Source organism: Salarias fasciatus, chromosome 19 (genome assembly GCF_902148845.1).
Source record: "Salarias fasciatus chromosome 19, fSalaFa1.1, whole genome shotgun sequence".
Taxonomy (NCBI): Eukaryota; Metazoa; Chordata; class Actinopteri; order Blenniiformes; family Blenniidae; genus Salarias; species Salarias fasciatus.
The window spans coordinates 22774037-22791070 of NC_043763.1; the positions used below are offsets into that span (position 1 = coordinate 22774037).

A 17034-nucleotide genomic window follows, 5' to 3' on the forward strand; every position below is an offset into this window, starting at 1 on the left:
TCAAACTCAGTTTAAGTTCCTGGAATGAAACTCGGCCAGCTGGAAGTCATGATGACCTGCGAACGCAGACGGTGGAGCAGCGGAGTGTCCCTGACTCCATGCGGTGGTTTCTCTCTGTTTTCGGGCCGATTTCTGCCGATTCTCTGAATCTTTGGACCAGATTATCTCATGATGTTGATAAAATCCAGAAAGTTCGTTATAATCTGAGAAACTTGAAATTCAACTGTTTACACCCAATCATCTCTCTGACCTCTGACCTCACAGGTTGCCCCTTTGTTCCACCTGCTGTCTGTTTTGACCCCGGTCCGTACTCCGTCAACCCGCCGGACAGTTTTCCATGAAATCCCGTCTCTCTTGGGTTTTCCGCGTCGACGTTGGCTCGTCTTGTGTGTCGGATTTGAATTCCGCACGCGGCGTCCCAACTTTGGTGGAATCTGCCCGGTGTTAATCCGGGAAGGTTTTTTTTGGTGGCTGGAGTTTTGTTGGAGTTGCTCCTCGGTGAACCCGGCTGAACCACTGTGACCACAACAACCATGAAATCTGCCAATTACCCCCCCACGCCCCCCCAGGACCACCAACCTCCCGGCTGAACGTCTCACCGTCTCACAAAGCTCTAATAAACTTCCTCCGTATAATTTTTAATGGAAAAGCAGCTGCTCCCCCCCCTCCCCCCTCCTCACCCCCTCCTCCCTCTCTCTCTCTCTCTCTTTCCTTTGATCGTCCTCTCTTTTCTTCTTCTCTGGTGTTGGAGGGGATTTCTTTGCTCTTTTCCTCGGCCGAGCACAATCGTGTTATTGGAGATAATTAATTCCAATCCCCATCAAAAGGCTTTAGTGGCCCCGGGGCCCCGCTCCGCCTTTCTGTGCCGGGAATGAAAGGCCCAGTGAAGAAAGGGGCCGAGGGCCGCCGCATTGTGCCCGACATTTTCCTCCATAAGGCGCGAGCGCACAGAAGAAGGGGCCGAGGGCTTTAGTGCAATGATGCCGGGGGTGGGGTGGAGGGCGGGGGGTCCGGGGGGGGCCGATGGAAGGCCCCGCGCCGCCCCGCTCCGCCCTGCCGGGAACATATGGCCTGTATTAGGCGGCAGGGTGGGTGGCGGCTCCGCCGTTAGTATTCATGGTCTCCACACGTTTATCACACGGCCCGTTACCGGCCGGTCACCTGCTCTCCGACCGGCTACTGACCGCCCCGCTAACCGGGTAGCGAGGCGGCGATTAACCTGTCAGAGAGGTGACAGTCCGCACATGAAGATGTGATTTCACGGCTTCCGAGTCTCAAGATGGAAACGAAGAGAGAAACTCTTTTATTCATCATTGGTTGAAGTTTCTGTTAGATTTAGCTCTGTATTTCCAAAACAGACGTTCTCACATTTAATTATTACTTTTACATTTGCTTTAAATCTGCTTAATCAGAAAGTATTTTTTCCTATTTATTTCCCCAAGTATTTCTTATTTTGGATTGCAATCTGTGTTAACAGTCAGTGTGTTTCACCTGACAAAAAAGTAAGCAAAAGTTACACTACAATGAGCAGAAATGAAGCTGATCTAAAGGTTTCACACATTTAATCAGATTACCTACTTAAAAAGATACAAGGACACCCAAATTATACTTAATTAAATGTGAGTATTTGTACTTAATTGCTTCTACTAAGAGATAGTGGTGTTAATTGTACCGAGGGATATGTACTTGAATAAATTCACAATAAGTACAAGAAAGCGTCTCAATTACAATATTGTGAGTTAATGTGAAAATAACAATGTAGATTATAGTATAAAGTAACTTTAACTCAAATAAATCTTATTATCAGACATAGATTTTGTATTTTTTATTTTTACATGATAAACAACATAAATTATATTAATTCCCCATAAATATGTGTATTCTGTTGGTTTGACCTCAGCTGACAGTGTTTATCACTTCACAAACACAATTAGTTTCACTGTTTATTCTTGCACGGTGGTGTGTTGTGGGGTTTTCTGCTGTGTGTGTGTGTGTGTGTGTGTGTGTGTGTGGGTGTGTGGTGGTGTGGGTGTGTGTGTGTGTGTGTGTGTGTGTGTGCGCGCGCGCGCGCGCGCGCCCGTTCACCCGCGTGGACCCTGTCTTCATCTGGGTGAAAAGGTGTGAATCATGATGATGTTCTTCAGGGTGAGGATGAGGATGATGAAGGCCTGTCAGCGCGTCCGTGTGTATTTAACAACTTTCTCGTGCCCGTGAACGCAACACGAGTCGTCCACACACATAAAATAAACAGAGAATCTTATATTGAATTCAAGTATTAAAAGTGTTTCGCGTTCATTTGTATTTCTCAGATTATTTGCTTTCCTGCTCAGTGTTTATTTGATTTGTTTGTTTGTTTGGTTTATTTGCCGGCCTGCCCTCACTGTGTGTGTGTCGATGTGTGTGTTTGTGTATGTGTGTGAGTGTGTGATTGAGTGTGTGTGGCCGCCTCGGGGATCATGTCTGCGGATAATTAGCGGATAATTACGGGATCATTGGAGACTTTTCGCGGCTCTGCGGCCAAAAACGCGGAAAAAAGCTCGAGATCAAAGTGAAATCTGTCGGGATGTGTTCAGGTTCACGGAGCCGCGTCGGAGGTCACGGACTCAAAGAGCCGCGGGGACGCGCTCACAGCGGCCGCGGCGCTTTGACGCGCCCCGAGGCCGCGGGAGGCGCTCCGTGTGCGGCGGGCCGGGGGTCGGAGGCCGGGGGCCGAGGGCCATGGCGGGGGGGCTGAGCCCGGTGGCCGCAGGCCCGGGGGCTGAGAGCCTGGAGGACGCAGCCGGTGGCCCGGTGGCCCGGTGGCCGAATCTGTGACCGGGCCCGGAGGGCCGGGGCTCCTCCGGGGCTCCGGGGCTCCGGGGCGGTAGACAGAAAATATACAGACATAATAAAACATGTTCACAAACATAAAATTAGCAGACAGAGAAATTCTAATTGAAACAAATCGAAGCAAACAACAAGTAAAATGTCATTGTTAAAAGGTTACAACTTTTTTCAATTGAATTACGGTAAAAATAATAAAAATAAAATCCTGATGTTTTTTTCCGTTTACCCTATTTTGGGCCCCGCATTGTGACTGTCAAATTTATTATTAATAATAATATCATTATTAGATTATTTATCCTATTTAATAAAAATCTATTTCATTTTTTTTTTTTTGCTCAGAATAAACGGATAAAACCTTTATCAATGAAAAAAAAATTATTTGGAATTAAATGGAATTAAATGATACATTAATCTCTTTTATTTATCCTGGTACAAAACTTGATAATGTTGAGGATTTTTTTAAATAACAATTTTATTCATTTTAGAAAATGAATTGACCGCATAAGTTTTCGTTGACGTTATCAACAAATAGGAGGTCTCTCATCATCCGGTTGAAATCATGACATCAGGAAAGTTTTCAGTGTTTCTGAATTTTATTTTAAAATGACACAATAAGTTAAGAACATGCATCGGAGTCAAAAACCAACAGAGAACAAACACGACGAGGACGAGCCGGGAGGGGGGGGGGTGGGGTGGGGGGGTGGGGGGGCACAGAGACCCTCCTCTTCAGTGATGATGAAGAGGAAGATGAAGAGGAGACAGCTGCTTCCCTCCGGCGGAAGACCTCCCACATCATTCATGCACATGATGATAATCAATAATTAATAATCAGTGATAAACGGCTTAAATAGAGACGCATCAACGGACCGGTTCTGCTTTTACACACAGAGTGAGAGATCAGCCACAAAGATCCTCAAGACACCGAGCAAAGGAGCAATCGATGATCCAGCTGACACCGCTGCACGTGTAGTGATTGGCTGAGAGATCAGACACGCTGCTGAAAAAATGATTATTTTAACTTTTTTTATTCTTTTTTTTTTTTGCTCTAAAATTTGATTTGGTGAAAATGTTATCATTAATGCGGTGTGTGTGTGTGTTGGTGACTTCTGGTTCGGTGTGTTGTGTTTTTGATGAGTTTCAGAGAGTGGTAGTGAGATCGCGTGAGGCTGGGTGTGTTTTTGGTGTGTTTAAGAGCATTGTGGTGAATCGTGGTGAGTGTGGGTGAATTTTAGTTAGCCGTGGTGAGCGTCGGTCACTTTGGATGAGTTATTGTGATTTTGAAGAGTTTTGATGGGTTTTTGGTGAGTTGTAGGACAACTAGAAATAGTTGTGGTGACTTTAGGTGAATCTGGATGATTGCAGTGAGTTTGGATGAATTTTAATGAACTCGGCTAGTTGTGTAGAGTGTTGGTGAGTTTTGTTGAGTTTGGGTGAGCTGCGGTAAATTGTGGTGAGATTAGGTGAGTTTGGATACATTTTGATGAATTAAGCTAGTTGCGCTGAATGTTGGTGAGTTTGGATGAGTTGTGATGAGTTTTGGTAAGTTTGAATGAATATGGCTAGTTGTGGTGAGTTTAGGTGAGTGTTTGGTGTGGTGAGTTTAGGTGAGTTGTGGTAAGTTTAGGTGAATGTTTGGTGTGGTGAGTTGTGGTAAACTGTGGTGATCTGTGGTGAGTTTAGGTGAGTGTTTGGATGAGTTGTGGTGAGTTTAGGTGAGGTGACCCTTTAAGCCCTTTGGTTTGAGCCCGATTCTCAGACTGGGGGTCGTGATCCTGCAGGAGGTCAGCGCAGTCCAGACGAGGTCGGGAGAAATAAACCCCGCCTCCTCTGTAAACATCTGCAGCGTCACCACGACGACCGCTTCGTCAGCTGACCTTTGGCCTCCAGCTCATCAGGAGACCCTTTGCCCTACACTGCAGGGTCCATAAGGGCCCCTGAGGTTAGTGTTTGCTTCTGGTAGCTCTGAAGTGGAGACACAGACCTCAGACAGACCTGAGGGTCCACTTCAGACCTGGTCCTGGTCTTTTCTTTTAAATCTGAACCCCACACAACCTGATTTATGACTTCAAGATTCACATTACTCAGTTTACATGAACCACAAAACCAGAACCAGGATCAAAACCAGGACAGGGACCAGGACCTTAATTCCAAAACTAGGACAAGGACCAGAACCAGGACCAGAGGTGAGTCACTCAGGTTGAGAGGGTTTAATCCGCCGGTAAAGGTCGGCGAGCTGCTGATCCGGCTAAATCTCGATACGTTCTGAGGGCGGCGGCACTCTGTTGGTTTTAGTCATTTCTCAGAATTTCACTTTGTTCTTTAAATGTCACAGAGTTCTTCAGACTGAACATTTTTAAAAGGAGTAAATCTCTTTACTGAAGCTCCTGTAACTCAGCGTTTTACAGGACCTACAGACCGGACCGGGTCGGACCGGGTCCAGGTGAAGACCTGCTGAACTCTTCACATAAAAACACACCTGTGGGACTCGACAAAGACTGGACCAAGACAGAACACACGGTCTGCTCTACTAGAGTCCTCAGCACATCGAATGATTCTAGTTTGATCTAGGTTTGGTTCTGGATGATTCTGATCTGATCCCGGTTTGATTCTGGTCTGATCCTGGTTCTGTCCTCTCATGTCACTCCGCCTTGATGTTTTCCTACGTCACTGATGCTCTCCGTTAAAACTCGGTGTGTAAAAGCACAGACCTGGATCAGACCTGGATCAGGTAACAGTTCTGGGGTCTGAGTGCGTCCTGGTTCAGTCACAGTGCAGGACTTCAGAAGTCAGCAGACCATTATAGTCCGACAGAAGTCCAGGACGGCCGCATGCAGAGAGTCTGAGCGCGTGCAGGAGGTGCAGCAGCTACTAAGAGGTGTTGAGGAGCGGTCCTGGGATAAACTCCCTGGTAGTAGGAGGCCTCCAGGGGCTCCATGGTCCTCCCCCCCAAGCCCTGAGGCCCCCCACCGCCGTAGGAGGAGTACTGCAGCGCCTCGTAGGCCTTCAGGTCCAGTTTGTGCTGCTGCTCTGAGGACGACATCAGTTGTTGATGGAGAACGGGTGATTGAAGGAGTAATGTGGGTCCCCCTTCAGGTGCAGCTGGGACTCGTGGGACATGGAGTGAGGGGGCAGCGACAGGGAGGACAAGGAGCTGGGGCCCTGAGACCTTTAGGTCCCCGCCGCCCCGCAGGTCCAGGCCAGGGGCGAGGCCGCCTGACTGGAGGAGGGCAGCGAGGCGTCGAGGAGTCCTGAAGGTTGGATGGAGTCGGCGGCCGGGGGAAGCGGCGCCGCCGGCTCCTTCCTGCCGTCGGGCTTTGGTCGACATCTTCTTCTTCACACTTAAACCTCTTCTGGCGGCGCAGGTAGCAGCCGTTCTCGAACATGTTTCCAGAGTCTGGGTGCAGGGTCCAGTACGAAGCCCTTCCCCGGCTTGTCGGGCGAGCGCGACACCTTGACGAAGCAGTCGTTGAAGGACAGCGAGTGGCGGATGGAGTTCTGCCAGCGCTGCTGGTTCTGCCGGTAGTACGGGAAACGGTCCATGATCCACTGGTAGATCTCGCTCAGCGTGAGCATCTTACTGGGCGCCTGCTGGATCGCCATGGTGATGACGAGATGTAGGAGTAGGGCGGCTTGGCGTGAGGGTAGCTTCCGTCTGAACGCCTTGTTGTCACGCGCTCGGTTCAGGCCGCCGCCGCCGTACGCCATGCCGGGGCTCATGGTGGGGCTCATGCCGCCGTACGGGTTCAGGGCCCATGGAGGCTTGCTGGGCTGAGCTCATGCCGGATGGACTTAAGCCCCGCCCATTGAGGCCACGCCACCGCCCAGACCCGACATGGCCGCCTGCGTGGAGCCGCTCATCCCCCCCACGGGGCGGGCTCAGCCCGGCGCCGCTGTACGACATGTTGAACGGCCAGACGTGGTGCCGCTGCTGCTCATGTAGCCCGACATGGAGCCATCCCGAGGCCGGAGCTCATCCCACCGCTGGCCATCGGAGAGTAGACCTTCAGGCGGAGCAGAAGCTGTTAGAACAGCCTTTAAAAGCGGCCTCCATCAGATCTGAAACAACTGCTCTCTCCCAGCTTACTCGCAGCTGCACCGACAAGTACAAAAACAAGACACACAAGCTACGAACTGGTCAAAAAAAAAAACATGATTTTAAACTTGCTTTAGAGAACAGTTGACAGAAAGTCCAGATAGTTATATTCCAAACATCAGAACACTGGACAGGTTTTCTGATATGTTTCTGTCACCTGAAAGACTGAAGCGAAGAGAAACTGGGTCCAGGTCAAGTTCACGACTTCAGTGGTTCATAAAGCTTCTGGTTTAGGCTGAAACATTTTCTCAGTTCCGCTGCTGAAGGTTTAGGCTGCAGATAGAGCTTCTTCACTCAGCATCTTTCTTTGTGTCTCCAATATTCAGAAGATCAGCAACACTTTGTCTCTCTGTAGTCTGAGCTCCCCTCTCTCGCTCTTTTCTTCACTCTCTCTCCTGCAGCTTCATCAAGTTTGGAGTGAGCGGGTCAGCTTGCTGTCGGATGTCGCCTTCTTTCTTTCTTTCTCTTCTTTTGCTGCTGTTCATGTCTGACTGTTTCTCTCTGTTAAGTTCCTTCCATGGATGCTTTGTGTTCGGTGCAAAAGGTTTTATAACTATAATTTAAAAGATCCTTTGAGCAGAAGAATCAGAACTGGTCTGAGGAGTCTTGAATCCTCCTTGAAGTACAGGTACAGGTACAGGTAGGTACACACAGGAGGATTTGAATGCAGTACAAAGAAGGAAGTGTGGCTCAAATCAGCTCTTTAAACACATACGTACCTCTGGTTCTCACAGTAGAGGTTTTATTATTTTGAGTTTACTACCATCTGCAACTTCATCATCATCAGTTTGGTAAATAATTTTGATGCAAAGCTTAAAAAAGTTTTGTTGGTAAGTTTAAGTACAATATTAATACTCTCAACTTTACACCACAACAATTTTTTTTAAACAAAATGCCCCAAATATTTTTTACCCTCTTTTTCCGTGAATGGCTTTTTCCTCATTTATATCATGACTTAATATATAGAAAAGGTGACAGTTTCCATTATCTACCTCTGCAAATGAGCAATAATTCAGAACAAATGTGGCTCCTGATCATGATGTGTGTCATCTGCTGGTTCACCTCAACGATAAGTGAATTTGACATATTAACATTATGCTTATTCACTGTTTTATTTTTACCAACCAATGTAACATCTTGAAGCCCTCTGAGCAAACTGTTGTTGTGATACTGGGCTATACAAAAATAAATTGATTGATTGATTGATAAGTGATTTGGTTCATCATTGTTTTTTTGTTCAATGTCAGACTGAAAAACGTCACTAAATGATTTTTATTTTGCCATATTTCACCCCTCTTGAAATTAAGGTGGATTATTTTCCTGTGATCTCACATTTCATTGCAACTTTGTGTTGGAATCAAACTGAATCACATAAATAATCTGAATCTTTCTAAATTAGAGCTTTTATGATGCTCAGCCACAGAGTAAATTTAACAGAATGAGAGAAATAATAACAACATTAACGAAGCATTCTGACTAGAAGTGGGTTTCATTTAATGCATATCAAAATGAGTTTAAGTGAAAATCATAATAAATTGATATCCAGCCATAAATCATCATTTTTTAAAGCAGTTTTCACAAAAAAATGCATGAAATTTGCAGCAAAAATCGAAGTGCAACAAAATCATTTTTTACACTTTCATTGTAATGAGGTGAAAAGGTTATGATAAAAGGCTATGGGGAAAAATGTGACAAAAAAACGCACTTATGCAAATACATATATTTATTATTGTAATTTATTATTATCATCATCATTATTATTATTGATGATCTCACTGGTAGAATAGTTATTCATCAGTATAACTGCTATTTGTATATGTCTTATGTTTATCTATAGGAATAATAATTGATTTGTGAGGTTTGATTGTAGAATTAAATTAAACACTTCTTGTTCCCTTATTGATTTGGGGATTTCTTTTTATTTTCGTTGTGTTTGAGTATATATATTATTTTTGTAGTATTGATTAATTAAAATTACAATTATTTAAATGTTGCTTTCTGTTGTCGAAATGTAAATTAAAGGAGAGAATGAAGCCGGTTAGATTTTAACCTCCATCCAGTTTGAACAATTTAAGGAGTGGCTTCGTTTATCTTTTTAACATTTCCTTCTTTCATTCATAGAATTTATTTTTATCTCCCTGAACCTGTTTTGTAGTTTGTTTTTTTGTGTGTGCAAATTTATATCAATGAATCAGGAATAATGTAACCTGCAGATCCATCACAACCTTTTTGCTTTTTCACTTTTCTGATGAGCCTGAAATATATGTTGTATTAAAGTTTTTATATTTCGCGACGGAAATAATAAGAAATTAAAAAAGAAGCGAAACTTCAAGCAGATGATTAATTTTCAACTTTTAAGTTTAGTAACAAATCAACGAGTCCGTTTTTATTTTAATTTATCTTCAAATCGAATCAACCTTTTCTAAATAATCACAGCAACGTTGACTCTTTCTAAAGAACAAATCGAATAAAAACATTTGAAGAACTTTAAAGCCCCTGAAATTATTTTTAACACGAAAAACAAAAGGTCCTCATCTGAATCAAGTTTTATTATTTCCTATTAGTTTGAATGAAATGTGTGGAAAACAAAAGACCGGAAATGTTTCCATCTGTGAGCAAATAAGGAATTAAAAACAATCATAATGGCGCTGAGATTTAGTTCCTTTTATCTAAATTAAAAAAGAAAAAGTTTGATTTATGTCCTCAACGAAGAAAAACAGTTTCAATAGTTCTATGTTTTTCCCTGGCATTATTATTATTATATTATTATTATTATTATTATTATTATGATTATATTATTATTATTATTATTATTATTTTATTATCACTGTTTTAAAAGACGGGTTTTGAAACTTGCACACAGTTTTCCACAAAGTTAAGTCGAATCTAAAACTCCGGACCAGGAGTGAGTCCAGGTCCCGGTACCCGGTCCGGGACCCGGATGCAGGTGTAGGGTGCGCGCGGGGACCGACCTCCTCGCTGTAGTATCCGCTCCAGTCCGGAGCCTCGTGCCCTTCCATCTTCACCGTGCCCAGCATGGCGGGAGCCGCAGCCGCTCCCGCGCTCCGGGTCTCCGGGTCTCCGGGTCTCCGGGTCTCCGGGTGTCCTGGTCTCCGGTCCGGTCCCGGTGCTGTCCCGGTGAGTGCGCCTCTTGGTCCGGGTGGAGGAGCCGAGCCGAGCCGAGCGGAGCGCAGAGCGGCGGAGTGTCAGAGAGGAGCCGGAGGAGGAGGAGGTGACCTGCGGGCTGAAGTGAGCCTCCTCCCCCTCCTCCCGCCGCAGGTCCAGCCCTCCTCCATCATTCCTCCACTCAAAGCTGCGGCCTCCACCGAAACCTCCACCTCCTCCTGACCCACCCTCTCTTCTTCCTCCTCTTCCTCCTCTTCCTCCACCTCCACCTGCTCCATCTCCTATGAACCACAGACTCGGGATGGTCCTGGTCCTGAACATCGTTCTGGTCCTGGTCCTGGTCCTGAACCTGGTCCTGCTGGACTGTGGCCTTTATGCTTGACCCAGATCTTCATCCTCGTGTCACCCAGATATGGGCCAGCCAGGTCCAGCCAGGTACAGGATCTGGACTCGGCGGGGTCTTCAGCCTTTGTTTCTGCAGCAGAGCAATGCCACTGATGGCCTGTGGGGGCAGTGGGGAGCAGGGAGGCTGAGGACCGACCAGAGGAACCAACAAAGAAGACACAGCAGCCCAGAAGCAGTGTTGCCAACTTTGCGACTTCGTCGCTATATTTAGCGAGTTTTCAGACCCCTCGAGCGACTTTTTTTTTTTTTTAAAAGCGACTAGCGACAAATTTAGGGACTTTTCCTGGTGTTCTGGAGACGTGACAGGACGTCTCGTTGCTGTCCTCAATGAGCAGCGGATGCTGCGTGAGCCCCTCCCCCGTCCCAAAGCACTCACAAGCGGTCAGTGTCACGCAGCGCTCCCTGCTGCAGTCAGAGCAGAGAGGAGACCCACGCCACACGCCACTCCCCTCCACCCGTCAATGAATCGAGTGTGCGCAATCCGCCGCTGCTCCCGTCCTGGGTCACAGAGCGGGATGGACATGTTAAATGTTTCTTCACTGTCACACTTTTTTCAGTTCATATTTAGGGTGTTTTTTAGCTCACTTTTTGCTTCTCCCACGACGTTATTCCTCTCTCCTACGTTATTCTCTCCTACGGCGTCCATTACAATTACATGCAAATTGCCGTTATGCAATTAGGTGATGACGTCATCCAGCGACTTCTAGTGACTTTTAGGACAGCCAATACGACTTTCCTTACTGGGGAGTTGGCAACACCGCCCAGAAGTGTTAGATTGTTCCGGTTCAGACGCTTCAGTGTTGAAACAGTTTTCCAGCAGAGGAGACTCAGGTTTCCCTCAGACCGAAGTATAAACACAACTAAACACAACCCCATCAGGACCAGGACCAGGACCAAACTAGGACCAAGGACCTGAGCTGCAGCTGTTGGTTGTGGTGGCCTCATGAATTAATTTCCATTCCTACAGGTGAGTTTCAAACTGGTTGGTTTTCACGGCTGGTTCGTTCTTGGTAACTGAGGTTAGAACTCGGTTTTCGTTTCCTCACAGCAGAGATCTGCAGCTGTTACGACGAAAAAATAAAGTCGCTTTTGTAATGTACACTGAATAATATTCATCAGGAGATATAAAACACGTTTAACCTTTAAAGTGAAGCTCATAAAGTTACAGATACAGGCTGCTTTATGTTTTCTATGTTGCATTTACGAAGTTTCATTACTGTTATTATAATCGTAGATAATTTATTCCCCATTTTGGCTTTTAGATATTTTGCTTGTTTTGTCTTTTCACATTATCCAGGAAATAAAGCTAATTTTTAATATCCAACTGAAATATTTTACCAGTTTTAATAGATATTTAAATTATTTCAATGCAAATTTGCAGACAAGAAAAACTTGTTTCATTGTATTTTTAGAAGAGTTCCATCAACACATCTGCTTTATTCCTCAAAGCGAACTAATGGAATAGTTGCAGTGAGATTATCTAATGATTGTTTCTTTACAGTAGTTCTGTCTCCAGCTTGCTCCATGCTGAGCTGCTCGACAGTCATGAATGCTATTTGTTCAAAGAAGTTTTACAAAATGCTGGAAGCTCCACAGTGAATATGGGATTATTGGGTTTAGTAACGCAGAGAACATGCAGGAGACAAACCGCTTGGTGAATCACGTGAACTTTAATAAGAACTTCAGATGCTCTGAGCAGTGAATCTTTATGGAAGCTGACTCCCTGAACATGACCTTTAACCCCCATAAGCTGCACGGTGCCTCTGTGATAAAGATCAACTTGATTGAAATGAAAGGGGGAAAACAATTAACTTCTTTAAACTTAATTGCATTATGCTGAAATTAAAACGTCAAAAAGCAGATTTTTTATTTACACAAAAGTGAAGTTCTAAACACTTACCAAGAGGCAGTATTCTCTGTCTCTTCTCTCACTGTGAGTCTCACAACACCACACACACACACACTGAGGTTCACACTATTACTGACGTTTTCTTAAATAATCAGGTGATTCAGTATTGTGAGTTCCTGCAGAATTCAGCCAACATTTTTTTCATTAATAAGGGAAAAAAAAACATTTTACAACAACTTTCAGCCTTTATATGTTAATACTGTCCATTTGTTTTCATCACTTTTGTATAGTTACTTTTGATATACCTTATCTATCTATCTATCTATCTATCTATCTATCTATCTATCTATCTATCTATCTATCTATCTATCTATCTGAGTCTGAGAGGGCTTCAGTGCCTCCTGTGGGAGGGCAAGAGAACTTCCCCTGGGCAAATAACTCACTCACAAAACACCATCACACACACACATGTCTCAAAGGAAAACTTCAACATAAATGCCGTGATGAAACCGTGGAGTTGAGACAAACGAAAAAAGTGAACAAAATTTTACCTGCAACTCATTTAGATTCTCCAACTTTAGAAGTTAATCTTAAAAAAAACCCAGATCCTCCATTCAAATACCAGCATTAGCATGTTGAATACATTATTATTATAGCATATATTCTTAATTGTAATGTATTTGACAATGAAATCTAATAATGGTGAACTGTCCTGTATCTCTGTATAGAAAACCCTCATTAGCCGTAATTGATTGATCGCTCGGAGGAGTGATTTCTGCTGCCTGTGACTGTTTCACTTGTTTCAACACCATTTTTAACATTTGCCTTGTGAATATTTGTTTGGTTCCAGTTTGTGGTCCTTTAAATATCTCAGCTGATTTAAATTTACAGTTCTGTAAAGAAGAAAGCAGCAGAACTTTTTTTTCTTTCACACAAGTTATATCAATCACATTTCTTAAGTTTTGATGCCTAATTCTGTAATAATCAATATTACCCCTAGAATGCAATGATTCAAACTTCACAAACTCGCTAAAAAACGTTCCATGTAAAACCTGAAGAAACTGTCAACAGATGATACCTCACCCAAACCTCACACTTTTCACTGATTCTTTCATGACGTTTCCATATTTTGTCGCAGTAAACTTCAACTGTAAGTACATTTTATTGGGATTTATGTGATGAATCAGCACAACGTGACACATAATTGAGAAGTGGAAGCAAAATGACATATCATTTTCCAATTTATTTATTACATTTCTTACAAATAAAACAGTGAAAAGAGTGAAAGTTTCCCCCTTAATCAATACTTTGGCCGAGTCTTCTGAGATATTTCTCTACCAGCCGTTTCATATCCACGTTTCTATTTTTTCTCTTTCATTGATTTTTGAAAGATACAGTTCTAAACTAGATTCTTCAGGTTGTAATTACAAGATGTTTAGCCACACAGTAATTGTGTGTGTGAGACAGTTTCCTGAACAGGAAGCAGGAAGCGCGCCTGTAAACACACACTGAGATTTGTGAAGTGGCTAAATATTTGAACGTTGCAGTCACTTGAGACTTGAGAGCCGCTCGAGCCACGTACTCCTGTCCCATCGCATGGCGTGCGCTTCATCAGGTCGCTTCACTTTAAGCGGCGTGACAGAAGAATTTCTAAAACCATCTTGAATAATTGTGTCACTTAGCAAGCTGCAGCCGTCAGACAAACAAGTGCGATCATGTGATAATGAAATTTAAAGTTTTATTTCTTTCCCCTTCCTCTGACTTTGAAAATATCTTCCTCCAATAGACGACTTGATTTCGACCAATGGCAGGGCTGCTCCTTCATGTCGTTGCCTTGTCATGGCTGTTTCAAAGGAGTCTAATCCGCCCCTCTTCTCCCCTTCTTGATGGCGTTGTTTCTTCGACCGCCTCATCAGGCAGCACTTTCACCGTCACCGCCACGACCACCACCAGCACCAACCAGCGCCGCCAACGGCGATCAAGCACCGGAATCAGGACGCCGGACAGCGCGTCGGCATTCTCCACCGTCACCGTGTCGTCGCAGGGCGACGTCCCTGCGTCCGGGACGTTCCGTCGGCAGCAGACGCACCTGAAGGAGCCTTCGGTGTTCACGCAGTTGTGTTTGCAGGGCTTGGTTCTGCACTCGTCCACGTCCTCGCAGTGCCGGAGGTGTTCTTCTGGAAGCCGGCGGCGCACGGCTGGCAGAGGCCGCTGAAATTGGCCGGCGATCCGTTCCAGCAATGCGCCAGGCGGCGGGCTGACCCGAGCACAACAGGTCCAGCTTGATGAGGACCAGCATTCCACCCGGACCCGGCTGCTGTCCTGCGGGTCCGGGCTGAGGGAGCGAGCGCTAGGGATGATTGGGTTGTGACAAGGGTTTGAGCCTGACCCTGACCCTGACCCTGGCACTGGTCCAGGGCTGGGTTCAGGTTCAGGTCCAGATCCAGGCTGCAGCTCGTACACTTTGGTCTGCTCCAGTTCTGGAGCAGGGCGCTCAGGTTGAGAAGCTGCAGGCGTTGTTCCAGCTGGTCCAGGTGTGGATGGTTGAAGGGTCTCTGGTTCCGGTTCGCTGGTTGTTGGTTCTTGAGTCTGAGGTATTAGCTGTGGTTCTGTTGTCTCTGGTTGTGGTTCTGGCGTGGCGGCTCTCTCAGGGCTCTCTGGCAGCCCTGCCGTCACCCCGCTCTGCAGTTTGCAGATGAACTTGTAGGAGTGTTTGCAGCTGCCGGGGACGAGACCCCAGGTTGTCACCGACGACCCGTCGAAGGTTCCTTTCAGCGCGGCGCAGCGGACTGTGGTGCAAGTTCGCTGTGGCTCCTCCATCCACTGGCTCACCTGCGACTCCTGGCTCCCGTCCTGGATCCACCTGAAGCCTCGGAGCGGCTGCGACGGCACCACACACTCCTTCCTCTCTTTCTTCAGTCCGATCCAGAATACAAAGTCGCCCGGGGGCAACGCCGAAGCGGCGATGACCGCAAGCACCTCAGAGACTTCCTGTTGGGTGGTGAGGGTGGTGAGCTCTCCGGGGGAGCAGCGGCTGCTGGCCTCGCTGAAGTGAGAGGCAGTTTGATGGAGGACATACTGTGGCGACGGGTCTGCAGAGGCACCGGTCAGCAGAAAGACCGAGATGCACAGGGCCGCCCAACAGGGACATGATCGAGACGCCATCTCCTCTGACTCTGCTCCGTTTGCCGATGATGTTACTATCGAAAGAAAACACAAACACACAATGACGACCCGTCCAGGTGTATCCTGCCTTCACCCACTGTGAGCTCAAACTGTCAGCCTGGTGGAGAAGCAGAGCAGGAAGATGGAGAATGAGCAATAAATGGCTTTAAACATCGGCAACCGAAAGGCAACAGTTTGAACTCGGTGTGTTCTGCTCGCCACTCATGTCTTCATGTAACTGTCCAGCCTTATGGCATTCATTCATACTGGAATACAACAACTTTGATTTATTCTGAAAAATGGCACGGAACAGAAAAACTGCTTTTCTCATCAGTTTCTGTTATCTCGACTGTCCGACCAACTCTTCCTGACACACACACACACAAACACACACACACACACCCGCACGCAAGTGTTTCCTCACTCACTACCAGAAAAAAAATTTCTTCTTTTACGGCTAACTTGATGTTTAAATTGAACACACACACACACACACACACAAAGGAATGACTGATGGCAGTTACTGTGTGTGTGTGTACATTGTGTACATATCAACCAGATAAAAGCTCACAGTGTGGAGCCGTGATGAGTGCTAACTGAGGTGATACAGTGTGTTTCAGAAGTTAAAAGAAAGATCTGCACCTCACAACTAGAAATAATCAGCGTGGGTTTTGAAATACAGATTTCAACTTTCTTGTGTGTCAGAAATCAGAAAACAGAACGTTTCTTAGAAGAGTAAAAGATTTCAGGATCCGATTTATAATACTTTGAAAATGTTGGTGTTCTCTCACCGTCCTCGAGCTTGTCCTCATCATACCTCCAGCTCTGATTCAATCCCCCTCTGCTCCTTTATCTCCTCCTCCTCCACCTTCTTCTTGTTTCTTTATTTCTTTCTTTCGTATCTCCAGTCTTTGTCCTCCTCTGTCTCTTTCTGATTTCACTTTACATGAATGTGGTCCATACGGGCTGTGCCACCCTGCCCCCCCTCCTCCACCTCCTCCTCCTCCTCCTCCTCCAGGACAGGATGTGTGCTGAGTCTTGATACGGCGAGCTGGTTTCCTTCAGATAAACGTGGTGGACAAACATCGCAGACTTTCTTCTGACCGACATGATGAGAAAAATGAACTTCACTGTATTTCACTGAAAAAGTCGTTCGGATGTCAAAGAGACAGAACAAACTATGCGAGTAACAGCCTCCAGTTTGACTATATTCTCAGACAGTTTGTCTCTAAGATGTCTGAGTTCAGTATGTTTAAGGTCTTTAAGATATCTTATAGATAAATAGATTTGTGTATCGTCTGCATAACAAGTGTTTTCTGACAATATTCTCTTCAGGAAGCATGTGTGAAAAGTATGGGCTCTAACCCAGACCCCTGTGGAACTCCATGGTTAACTTAAGTCTGACCTGAAGAGTCCTTCTTAACATGAATGAATGGATATGATTGAAACCAGTTTACAGCAGTTTAGCTAATCCCAGTGACGAGAACCAGTGGCGTTTGTTCAGTGGCGTCGGAAGCAGCAATGATATCGAACAGGAAAAGAACCGAGAACAGTCCTTTGTCCGAAGCCA

General features: G+C 45.5%; 2 protein-coding genes across 3 annotated transcripts; both read right to left on the reverse strand.

Moving 5' to 3' along the window:
* Nucleotides 1-5694: 5694 nt before the first annotated feature.
* Nucleotides 5695-9963, reverse strand: LOC115406869 (forkhead box protein A1-A). Its single transcript, XM_075410467.1, is given in 9 exon segments — nt 5695-5715; nt 5717-5868; nt 5871-6143; nt 6146-6242; nt 6244-6434; nt 6437-6473; nt 6475-6782; nt 6785-6827; nt 9892-9963. Coding segments are annotated over 9 exon segments (1188 nt in total). The 5' UTR covers nt 9958-9963.
* Nucleotides 9964-13529: 3566 nt separating this feature from the next.
* clec14a (C-type lectin domain containing 14A) lies at nt 13530-16411 on the reverse strand. Of its 2 annotated transcripts, none has more exons than XM_030117683.1 (2): nt 16256-16411; nt 13530-15499 (listed from the first exon to the last, which is right to left on the reverse strand). In XM_030117683.1, the coding sequence occupies exon 2, from the start codon at nt 15462-15464 to the stop codon at nt 14148-14150; it is 1317 nt and encodes a 438-aa protein (XP_029973543.1). In that variant the 5' UTR covers nt 15465-15499; nt 16256-16411; the 3' UTR covers nt 13530-14147. The 2 variants fall into 2 exon arrangements, with proteins under 2 accessions (XP_029973543.1, XP_029973544.1); XM_030117684.1 differs by having other exon boundaries at nt 13530-15582.
* Nucleotides 16412-17034: the final 623 nt, after the last annotated feature.